The following is a 12,164-nucleotide window of genomic DNA, read 5'->3' as shown; positions in this document are numbered from 1 at the left end:
GATAGGTGTAGCTCAAAGAGGTGGGTCCCTCATCTATATACAGTACTGTGCATATACCATAAATCTTTAATTTGAGAATTTCTAAATAAAAATTTTAAGAATCCATTCAACTATTACAGCAGAATAAGACAAGACGTTTAAAATTAATAATTAGCGGGGCCCCCCCCCCCCCCCCCCCCCAAAAAAAAAGCCTGGATATGATCATTTATTTTTCTAATTTGTCCCATTTTAGATTAACGTGATCTTACAAGCGTTTACAGTGATGGCTAATTCCTAAAACATACCCCCATGGTCTGACTGGCCGTTTCGGCAGCCTTTTCACATCTCAATATGCAGAGGCCATGGATGAGCAGCGATGCCATTAAACTAGGAGCCATCCATCCAGAGGTTTGTGGGGATTCTAACTTTGAAATGTCATTCCCATTGAAAAAAAACTCCATCTGTTAAATGATTTTCCAAATATTTTTTTTTTTATGAACCCGGGAGCCTGAATAAATAATAAAAGCCCTTATACTAAAAAATTATACATGAGCAAATCGATTCGCATGAATCGATTAGTTCATCAAACAGAGTTCTTCAGCAGCCAGGGGCTGTCCCTGTCGAAAAAGAGGCCGTCTCCTTATTGTTGAGCGACAGGGCCAGACATCTCACACCTGCGCTGCTACTCTGCAGGGGCTCTACTGCCGATACTGGAGCAGCGACTGTGCATGTACCCCTACACTTTCACATAACAACAGAGCCTCAGCGTTTGAGCCGCTACTCAGAGCAACTGTGCAGGCGCGATTGTCATGGCTGGGCGGGATGTGCGGCCCTGTCAATCAAGCGGCAAGGGGGAGCCTCTTGAGCAGCTGGGAACGCCCCTCATACAATCAATTCACTCATATCTCATAATAAAACATATTACGCAGCACTTTCCAATTCAAAGGGTGCATGTAGAAACCAAAGTAGACGTCAAAGTTACACACCGATACACCATTCAAACACTAAGAGTGAGGGCCCTGCTCGCAAAGCTTAGGGCTCTTTCACATCTGCGTTATAGTCTTCCGGCATAGAGTTCCGTCGTCGGGGCTCTATGCCGGAAGAATACTGATCAGGATTTTCCTAATGCATTCTGAATGGACAGTCCGTCCTTCAGGATGCATCAGGATGTCTTCCGTTCCGGAACGGAACGTTTTTTGGCCGCAGCAAATAGCGCAGCATGCTGCGCTTTTTGCTCCGGCCAAAAATCCGGAACACTTGCCGCAAGGCCGGATCCGGAATGAATGCCCATTGAAAGGCATTGATCCGGATCCGGCCTTAAGCTAAAGTCCTGGCAGCCATGGTAAAGTGCAGTGGGGAGCGGGGAGCAGCATACTTACCGTCCGTGCGGCTCCCGGGGCGCTCCAGAGTGACGTCAGGGCGCCCCAAGCGCATGGATCACGTGATCGCATGGACACGTCATCCATGCGCATGGGGCGCTCTGACGTCATTCTGGAGCGCCCCGGGAGCCGCACGGATGGTAAGTATGCCGCTCCCCCGCTCCCCGCTCCTACTATGGCAACCAGGACTTTAATAGCGTCCTGGGTGCCATAGTAACACTGAAAGCATTTTGAAGACGGATCCGTCTTCAAATGCTTTCAGTACACTTGCGTTTTTCCGGATCCGGCGTGTAATTCCGGCAAGTGGAGTACACGCCGGATCCGGACAACGCAAGTGTGAAAGAGGCCTTACACTCTAGTAGGAAAAAGAGGTAGCACAAAAGGTAAAAATTGCTTGTACTTAAACTCACCTTCCCACCCCCCTCCGATTCAGCACCACTGCTCCTTCCTCTTGCCGGGGCTGCAGTTATGATATTGTTTTGGCTGCAGCAGTGACATCATACTGCTGCAGCCAATCACTAGCCCCTGCGCTCTCATGCCATACATCCCTGAGGATAGTGACTGGCTGCAGCAGTGTACGGGACATTATCTCTGCAGCCAAAGGAATATGTCACTGGCTGCAGCCAGGGGAACAGGAAGGAGCGGTAGCGCTGGATTGGAAGGGGCTGAGAAGGCAAGTAATTTTTCAAGCTTCCATCAGTTTCCTTTCATACAAAAATATCTTCGACAACCTCTTTAATCTCGTTGGAGAACCAGAAATACCCATTTATTCAAGTGATGTGCTCATACTGTATTGTATATGATCTGCTGAACTTTAATATGTGCAGTATGATCACATTCCCTTTAAAGTGAGCATGCACATTACCTGATCCCATGATATATCGAGATCCACCACCTTGCTGGTCCAAATGAGCCGTTTCATTTTTAAGTTTTGACCTGTGGATTGACAGGAAGCTTGTTCAAGGATATATGGATGTAGCCAATGTTATTTACGCATTGACATCACAAAAGCACATTACAGTAATACAACAAGTTGTGTTAAAGTGACCATTAGAGAGGTACCATGAAGGAGTGGACAGTGGGGGACCTGAAATGTGTCCGATTGGGAGCAGCAGGGGATCCCTGAGGTACGGATTTTATCACAAGACACGAAGGCTCCTATTGCATTAACTTCCTTTACTGTAACCATAGCAGCAAAGAAAAGAACATGTCAATCACAAAAGAAACACCCTTGTAACCGACTCCTCTCCTTATCCCAGTATATATGGACTTCCACTTCCTGGGATCATCCTCTTTCTTTGCTGCTGCCATAGCAGATAAGTATCCTCTTTGTTAATAGAAATTTGCCTGCCATTCATTTGGCTATATTGTTTTTTCTGGGTGTTCTTAATTGGTTCTAAAGCTGTCTGTGGAGGTTTCTGCCTCTCCTCTCATTTACTGTTGTTTTTCACTGTCGGCGTTTAGCCTTATTCTTTCTTTGGGGTGTTTCTCTCCCCCCCCCTTCTTTCTTTTCTTTCCCCTTGTTCGGGTATTCTTTCCCCTGCTTGGCTTACCTCCGGTGCGCAGCGTGTATTGGCCGGTCTTCCCGGTCCTTCCCCCCTTTTTCATTGCGTTGCACGGGATTTTCGCCCGTGATCTCTCCGGCGCTTGCGGGGACGGCCGAAGTCTCGCGCCTCGCGAGATTTCGGCCTCAGTCTCTCCCAGCTCGGCGCTCCCGTTTCGGGTCTACGGCCGCTCGAGATCTCGCGAGATCTCGGCCGCTCCACCTCAGGTTCGCGCCGTTTTGCCCGCTCGTGTTCCGGCTGCTCCCTATTGGATCCCCTGCCTGTTTGTTCATCAGGTGGGTCTCTGTCTTGCGCCCTGCATCATCTATTAGTGTTTTTTCTTCTGGCCCTCATTCGATTTTTCTCTTTCTTCCCTAGGTTTTTCCCTCCTTGTGGTCTGGGGTGACTAACTCCTTCCACATTGTTATCATGTCTCGCCGCAGTAGTTCATCTTCAGTTAGGCAGGACCCTGCTGCTAGACCCCAGAGCCCTGCTAGTGCTCCCACCCAACCTTGCTAATGAATCCTCACTGGAGAGACAAAATGCTGCGCTGCAGCAATCTATCTCTGAGGCGATCAGGGTAGCTATGGGCTCCATGTCCTCAGCGTTATCTGAATCCATATCACAGGCCTTATGTGCTCAGCCCCCTAGGACCTCTCCGGTTCCTATAGTGGACGCTGAAAGGCCGTCTGCCTCCAGAACATTTAGACCCGATGGTAACCCATCACATGACCACGCGGTCGTCCCGCGGAAAAGAGCTTGCGCACGGCAGGCAGAACGCACTCGTGCTTGGAAATCAGCCAGGACTATGCCTGAGCAGTTGTCTGATTCTGACAGAGAATCTTTTGAGGAGGTGCAGAACGAACCCCATTTTGACTCCGGAGAGGAGTTTGAGGACGGCGAGTCTGATCCTCTATGTTTATTACCGGCCCCTATACCACCTGCGGCTACAGTGGCCCTACAAGAGCCTGTAATTGACAACCTCATGGTGGACCCGTTGGGTGTCCCTCTCTTTAATCCGGATGAGTTACATCATCCCAGGTCAGCAGAGTGGCTTCCCGCTACTCATGTGGCACAATATTTAGAAGAAAAAATCCGTACTCCTTTAAGCAAGGAGTCCCGCAACAAGTTGCGAGCGGAATGCCCCCGCCCTTTGATCCCCAATAAGGTGTGTGAAACACCGGTGGTGGATCCAAAGATGGTGCAATTCCTCACCAAGACAAAATTTAATCCTAAGAAGGGACTTGATTCAGCCTTACGCGCTGTTCAGGATAAACTTCTGGATATCACGGGCCCTCTGGCGAAAATTTTCGACATGACCGAGTCCGCCAAGGCAGAGGGTAGACTGGTAGACCCCGTTGAGTTAGGAGGTTGGGCCCAGAGGGCCATTTGCATGGCGGGCAACGTCAATACCTCCTTAGCCATTGAACGGCGTAAAGCCATCTTAATGAAGGTGGAGCCTAAGCTCTCCAACCTCGCCTTGTCAGAAGCAGGCAAGAATGCTCAGGGCCTCCTATTCGGAGATTCATTTATCAAGGAGCTGGGCAGATATGTCGGGGCCTTTACGGCTTTGGACAAAGCCCAGACTTCGATGAAAAGGGTGTTTAACACCCGTTTTTCCAACAGGGCCGGCAGCTCTAGGGGCCGCCTGTCCGGCCGGTCCGATTTTCATTCCCGTGGAACGGGAAGAGGCTCCTTCAACTATATGTCCTCCCTACAGGATGCCAGACATCAACCCTCCTTCTTCCCTTCCCGAGGTTTTACAGGACGCTCCAGAGGCTACCGTGGAGCCCCATCTTATCGACGACCAGTTGGTAAGTACCTTGCCCGTCCGTCCATTGTTTTCTTCGACAGATTGTGTAGGGGGCAGACTCCGTCACTTTTCCAATGCCTGGTCCGAGATCACCTCAGAACGGTGGGTCTTAGAGGCCATCAGGGGTTTCGAGATAGATCTTGTAGCTCCTCCAAACCTGCTACCAGTCCCCAGACACATTCGTTTTACCGGGTCGGTTCAGCAACAACTACACAGAGAGCTGAAAGAGCTCGTCCGCAAACAGGCGATCGAGCGCACCTCACCTCAGGCGGCTGTGGTAATCAGCAGTATGTTTCTGGTGCTAAAAAAGGGCGGCCAATCGCGCCCAGTCATCAACCTGCGGTCCCTCAACTCTATAGTCCAGTATCGCCATTTCAAAATGGAGGGCATCCACCTCCTAAGAGACATGCTCCTTCCGGGCGATTGGATGGTCAAACTGGACCTCAAGGACGCCTACCTTACAGTCCCGGTGGCTCCGGCTTCCAGGAGCCTGCTCTGCTTTCCTTGGGGAGACCAGCTTTGGCGCTTCACTTGCCTGCCTTTCGGCCTCTCCTCCGCCCCTTGGTGCTTCACCAAGGTGATGAAGCCGGTGGTGTCTTGGCTCCGCAGCAGAGGGGTGCGCATGATAATATACTTAGACGATATTCTTATCATGGCGCGGAGTCCGTCCCTTCTTCGCTCACATCTCTCCATGACCACCTGCCTCCTCTCCCGGGTTGGGTTTCATCATAAATCAGGAGAAGTCGTGCCTCATCCCTTCGACTTCTATGGAGTTCCTGGGTTTCAGGATAGATTCCTCTTCCCTGACCCTTCACCTTCCGCTGGTCAAGGTCCGCGCTATTCGCAAGGAATTGCGACATGCACTGCTTCGGCCCCAACTGTCTCTGCGACACCTGGCGCGCCTTATAGGTCTCCTGGCGTCGTCCATACAGGCCATCTTCCCGGCTCCTTTGCACTACCGAGCTCTCCAGAGGCTCAAAATTGCACACCTCCGGGCCGGTGCCGCATACTCGGACATGGTCACGCTCGATTCGGAAACGAGGGACGAGCTTCAGTGGTGGATCCAGAACCTTTCGGTCTGGAATGGCAAAGCCCTGTTCGGTCCCCTTTCGGATTTGATTATCGAATCCGACGCCAGCTTACACGGCTGGGGGGCGCATTGCAATGGGATATCCACCGGAGGTCCTTGGTCCCCAGAAGAGTCCCGCCTCCATATAAACGGCCTGGAATTATTGGCAGGGTCCTTGGCGATTCGCAGTTTCGCCAACGGTACTGTCACTACCTGTATCAGACTACGGATGGACAACGTCTCCGCAGTCCGATACGTGAACGGGATGGGCGGTACTCGTTCCTCGGTCCTGACTTACCTGGCTCAGGATTTCTGGGAGTTTTGTCTTACCAAAGGTATAGTGGTTATAGCAGAACACCTTCCTGGGCTCCGCAATGTGGTGGCGGACTGGAATTCACGTTATATTTCGGATTCCAGCGACTGGAAGTTGGACGAGGGGGTGTTCCTAGCTTTATCATCTCGCTGGGGTCATCAATCGATAGACCTCTTCGTGAACCGTTTGAACGCCCAGACCTACAGGTTCTTCAGCTGGCGCCCGGATCCTCTGGCGGAGGCGGTGGATGCATTTTTCCAGCAGTGGGGAGGTGCACTGATGTATGCTTTTCCACTGTTTGCTTTGATTCCCCGGGTTCTCCTTCAGGTTCAGCTCCAATCGGCAGATCTAATTCTCATCGTCCCGCTGTGGAAGTCTCAGCCTTGGTTTCCTCTACTTCTGGACTTACTGGTGGATTGCCCAATCCTCCTCCCGGATCTCCCCGAGCTCTTGCGGGATCCCATGGGGGGACCACATCCCCTCATTCTATCGGGGGGGCTTCGTCTTCTCGCTTGCAGGATCTCGGGTTCCCCGTCTCGCTGTCTGGAGTTTCGGACACGACTCTTTTCTTATTGGAGAGCGCATGGGCTCCAGGAACTAGACGAGCTTATCGCTCCGCCTGGGACTCTTGGGCTCGCTGGTGCAGGGAGAGGGACCTGGATCCCCTTCGGGCCCCTGTGAGTTCGGTTTTGTCCTTTTTGTCTTCCTTGTTCGACTCAGGCAAGGCCTATCGCACTATTAATCTTTACAGATCGGCCATTTCTTCCCGGCACGAGGGTTTCGAAGGTACTCCTGCGGGCCAGCATCCTTGGGTGTGTCGCCTCCTGAAGGGCTCCCGTTTGTCACGTCCTCCCAGACCTCGCTTCTCAGCAACTTGGGATGTGGGGTTGGTTTTGAATTTTCTGGTGGTTTGGCCTTCCAATGACCAATTGTCGCTGCGACAGTTGTCGGCTAAGCTGGTCACGCTATTGTGTCTCATTTCATGTAAACGGGTGTCTGATGTTTGGGCTTTGGACCACGACGCGCGGTCTTTTACGCCTAATGGGGTTCTCTTTAACATCTCCAGACGCACTAAGACGAACATTCGTTCCGTTTCTTACCCGGCTTTCCCTCAGTGCACACAACTATGCCCGGTGGCATGTCTTCGGGAGTACGAATCTCGTACGGCGGCTTTTCGGGTCCCTCATTTTCCCAATCTGCTTATTTCTTTTTGTAGGCCCTATGCTCCTGTCTCCAGTGTGACGCTGTCTCGCTGGGTTAAGGAGATTATGAGTTTGGCCGGTGTTGACACCGCTATCTTTACAGCTCATTCCGTCCGCAGTGCTTCCGCTACCTCTATGTCGGTCTCGGGGGCCCGCCTGGAGGATGTTATGCGCTTAGCGGATTGGTCTAGGGTTTCCACTTTCCGCGAGTTTTATTTTCGCCCAGAGTCTCATGCTTTTAGCTCGGTCATATCTCAGCTTTAAACTTGCAATAGGAGCCTCCGTGTCTTGTGATAAAATTTCATGATTTTCCTATTCCATGACGTAAAGTCATGATTTTATTAAAGACACGGAGGCGAGTATTGCCCTCCCTGGGGGTTTTCGGGGGATCTGTTATCGTTTGCTTGTTATTTATTGCTTATTAGATGTTCACTTTTTTGAGTATTTGGTCTGTTCCTATGTTTTCATCAGGTGTCGTGGTGATACTACCTGGTATTTTGTTTCTCGTTCCACAGGTTGACGTTTTCTCCTCCTCAGTATCTTTGGTCTCAAGTCGCTCGTTGGCGTTCCAGAGACGTCTGAAGTTTGTTGGTTCCATTCGGTTGTCTGGTTGGTCCTAAGGTTCGGGCTGTTGGTTTTGCGGTTCAAGAAGATCCAGTTCCCGGAAGAGTCGGTTGAAGTGGCTGTTCAAAGAAAGAGGATGATCCCAGGAAGTGGAAGTCCATATATACTGGGATAAGGGGAGGAGTCGGTTACAAGGGTGTTTCTTTTGTGATTGACATGTTCTTTTCTTTGCTGCTATGGTTACAGTAAAGGAAGTTAATGCAATACTCGCCTCTGTGTCTTTAATAAAATCATGACTTTACGTCATGGAATAGGAAAATCATGAAATTGCGTCTTATTTATTTTGCAGCATTTTGAGATTTTGGTAAGAAACGTTTAACTGCCAGGCAACCCCTTTAATTACAAGATAACTAAGAGATCACCATAACAAACCACTTAAGAGGAAGATTAAAGGAAACATTTGAAGGGACTCTCTTTATAGACAAAATATGAGATTTTAAAACTAACCATCAGAAATCATAAGGCATTGGCAGAATAGGAAGAAATAAAACCAAGACTAAAAGGAGGATACATCTGGCATCTCCATACCTCAGCAGTGGAAGCTCAGCTAGTGCAATCTGTAATTTGGCTTCTTTTGTGCGAGCATTGTAGCGGAAAATACTTAGGACCACACTATATCGGTCAAAAACTTTCACTCCCCAGGATGCTTCCAGCTCTTTCTGTTTTGGAAGTACAATGAAAGGAAACATTGTCAAAATCTATACATTTACCATAAATTTACAGTAAAAGCTTTTTAACAGGCAACCCACAGATATATATAAGCCCTCTACTGTACCTCCATAAGCTTCCAATATCATGGGGGCATGTCTTTTCTGCTGCCGCTCTCTCTGCAACTGTCACAGTAGAAGGATGGAACTGAGCATGTGCGTCCACCTCAGCCATGTTATTGAGGGGGACAGGGAAATAAGCAGCAGGTGGCGCCATACAGGCAGATAAGTGGCTATTAGTGATGAGCGAACTTCTGTTTTAAGTTCGGCGTCTAAAGTTCGGCTTCCGGTTAGCGGAGAATCCCGATATGGTTCCCGATATGGATTCCGACTTCCGTTGTGGTCCGTGGTAGCGGAATCAATAATCGGCCATTATTGATTCCGCTACCACGGACCACAACGGAAGTCGGAATCCATATCGGGAACCATATCGGGATTCTCCGCTAACCGGAAGCCGAACTTTAGACGCCGAACTTAAAACAGAAGTTTGCTCATCACTAGTGGCTATACTAAACTTTTAAATACATGCAATTACAAAAAGCATTCAGATTGAGGTGCTGATTTGAAAAATTTAGAATATTTTCCACAGTACAACCCCATTAACTATCTGATGTATGCCATAGGACTCAGTAGTTATGGAGGTATTTTCTTCTAGGGGAGAAATACCTCCTTGCACACAGGGGTCTGTACACCTCCAAACCAAGAAGCTGCGCAGGCTCCATGCGCAAAGTTCTGCCGCTTGTATGAGCCCTTACAGTAAGCACCCCACCCCAATACAATAAAACTGTTTAATGAACCCCTTAATACAACATCTAATTAAAGGGCCTTGTTCTAGAAGGGAGAATGGAAATTCGGAATCTGTAGCAGTAGCCTCCAGGGAAAACATGAAAGTGTGAGAGCTCCTGGTTCTTCAAACTGGACAACATTTTTAAACAATCCTTCCGTCTTCTCATATAAGACAATATAACCTTCCCTGTGCCAGCTGCACCAAGGATGGGGTTGAGAACGGCAATGGTGTCAATGAAACATCTGTGTACAGGTTTTGTAATGATCAAACTACTCAGTATTACCTCACTCAATGAAGAAAGTCTTTCAACATTCAAAAAAACTGCTGTGAGCTGAGCAAATCCTCTAACGGTTTCTGTAAGAGACGGTTTATGTAATAAATATATCATAAAATTAACATTTAGTAATGACATCCTGTAGATATACCAGAAAAGCGTAAGCTGGGAATGCCCCTTTAAAGGCTCCTGATATTGGCCATTTATCCTCAGGACAGGCTATTAATATCTGATCAGTCAGGGTCAAACACACCGCAGCTGCCCCGATCAGCCGTTCCCCACAGCCTCTGGGGCTGGAACTAGCACTTTGAATGGAACAGGAAGTACAGCGCTGTTCAAAGTGTTGTGGCCATGACAGGTTACTGCAGTTTAGCTTCCATTCACTTGAATGAGATCGGAGCTGTAGTATCTCAGCATGGCGACTATACTTTGAATGGTGCTGTCCACTTCCTGCTCCATTCAAAAGCTAGTTCCAGAGCCGGAGACTGCTAGGTACAGCTGATAGGATGGTATGTCGGACCCTCACTGATTGGATATCAATGACCTATCCTGAGGAGAAGTCAACAGTATCAAGAGCCTGGAAAACCCCTTTAAGCTATTGCAAGATGACCACTTACAACTGTCAATCCCTGCTATGCATATCACTTGGGTAGGTACATGGTTTCTAACTTCTATTGGAGTGTAACTTGCCAAATATGACAAAATTTTAATCAATTATCTGAGTGTGCTCTATCTTAAAGAGATAGTGGTCTGACCGGTGGCACCCGCGCTGCTTCCAAAAACAAAAGATCCTGTGTGCCCCGTCTGAATGGAGCAGTGATCATGCGTGCTGACGCGCCATTCAAATCTGTGACTACTGCTCCATTCAAAGGGTGTATACAGGGCCCCCTTTCTAATGATTGGTGTCGACCCAGTGGTTCGATCTCCTATGATCATACAATTGTTATATAACCTGTGGATAAGTGATATTTTCCGCAGGCCATTAATTTACAAATGGTCACATGGACCAATAATTGTCTCTTAGTTTACATGTGTTAATTCCATACTAATTGTAAACATAACATTTATTTCCTCCATTAAAATATTCAATTGTCTACTAACGTTTAAAATTCTCAGCTGTGTCTGTGAGCTTTATTATTCTGACCGCTGGTATAGCACTATTGTGTCACAGGGGTTAACTACGGGACGTGCATTCCTTCCTGCCTCACGGGCTGCCCCGCTTTGAACGGTTACTACCGCAGTATACTAGCACTGTTATCTCACAGCGCACTGGAATTGGGGGATGCGTTCCCTCTTGTTAAGCCTCACTGTTCTATGCTCTCTCCATCATCGCACTCTCACAGGCACAAGCTGTCTAAAATACACACTAACACACTCTGCCCCCCCGACACGTTTGGCCAAGCACTTGGCGTCCTCAGGGGTATCGGGCATATATTTTCGGCAGGCCAACACCCTTAGGCTGGCTTCACACGGGCGTGACGGATTTGTTCAGGATGCGTCCCGGGTGTATTGCGGCAAAACCGCGCGAGTAGGTACGCAATTGCAGTCAGTTTTGACTGCGATTGCGTTCCGTAGTTCAGTTTTTATCGCGCGGGTGCAATGCGTTTTGCACGCACGTGATAAAAAAAACTGAATGTGGTACCCAGACCCGAACTTCTTCACTGAAGTTCAGGTTCGGTGTTGTGTAGATGCAATTATTTTTCCTTATAACATGGTAATACGGGAAAATAATAGTATTCTTTAATACAGAATGCTTAGTACAAGGTCAATTGAGGGTTAAAAAATAAAATTAACTCACCTCCAATTGATCACGTAGCTGCCGGTCTCCTGTTCTTTCTTCAGGACCTGTCAAAGGACCTGTGGTGACGTCACTGAGCTCATCATATGGTCCAATCACATGGTCCATCACTAAAGTGATGGACCATGTGATTTGACGTCACCACAGGTCCATTAGCCGGCAGCTCATGATTAAGGCCTCTTTCACACTACCGTTTTTTTTTTCCGTTTTGCGGTCCGTTTTTTGCGTTCCGTATACGGTCCGTATACGGAACCATTCATTTCAATGATTCCGCAAAAAAACCGGAATGTGTTCCGTATGCATTCCGTTTCCGTATTTCCGTTTTTCCGTTCCGTTGAAAAGATAGAACATGTCCTATATTTGGCCGCAAATCACAGTCCGTGGCTCCATTCAAGTCAATGGGTCCGCAAAAAAAACGGAACACATACGGAAATGCATCCGTGTGTCTTCCGTATCCGTTCCGTTTTTTGCGGAACCATCTATTGAAAATGTTATGCCCAGCCCAATTTTTTCTATGTAATTACTGTATACTGTATATGCCATACGGAAAAACGGAACGGAACAACGGAACGGAAACGGAACCACAACGGAAGCAAAAAACGGAACAACGGATCCGTGAAAAACGGAACGCAAAACACTGAATTCAACATACTGTAGTGTGAAAGAGGCCTAAAG

The 12,164-nt window shown here is 48.4% G+C and overlaps 1 protein-coding gene across 2 annotated transcripts in view; it reads right to left on the bottom strand.

Moving 5' to 3' along the window:
• The window catches only part of GTPBP6 (GTP binding protein 6 (putative)), a 40,900-nt gene that overhangs the window by 15,703 nt on the left and 13,033 nt on the right, over nucleotides 1–12,164 (bottom strand). For both annotated transcript variants that reach the window (XM_044286897.1, XM_044286898.1), the window contains exons 3-5: nucleotides 9,701–9,771; nucleotides 8,452–8,582; nucleotides 2,224–2,294 (exon numbers count right to left, since the gene is read on the bottom strand). In XM_044286897.1, coding sequence (XP_044142832.1) covers nucleotides 2,224–2,294; nucleotides 8,452–8,582; nucleotides 9,701–9,771 — 273 coding nt within the window. The remainder of the gene's footprint in view (nucleotides 1–2,223; nucleotides 2,295–8,451; nucleotides 8,583–9,700; nucleotides 9,772–12,164) is intronic.

This window comes from Bufo gargarizans, chromosome 3 (assembly GCF_014858855.1).
Source record: "Bufo gargarizans isolate SCDJY-AF-19 chromosome 3, ASM1485885v1, whole genome shotgun sequence".
NCBI lineage: Eukaryota > Metazoa > Chordata > Amphibia > Anura > Bufonidae > Bufo > Bufo gargarizans.
The sequence above is the reverse complement of the archived record's forward strand: the minus strand, read 5'-3'. Positions and strand labels throughout refer to the sequence as shown.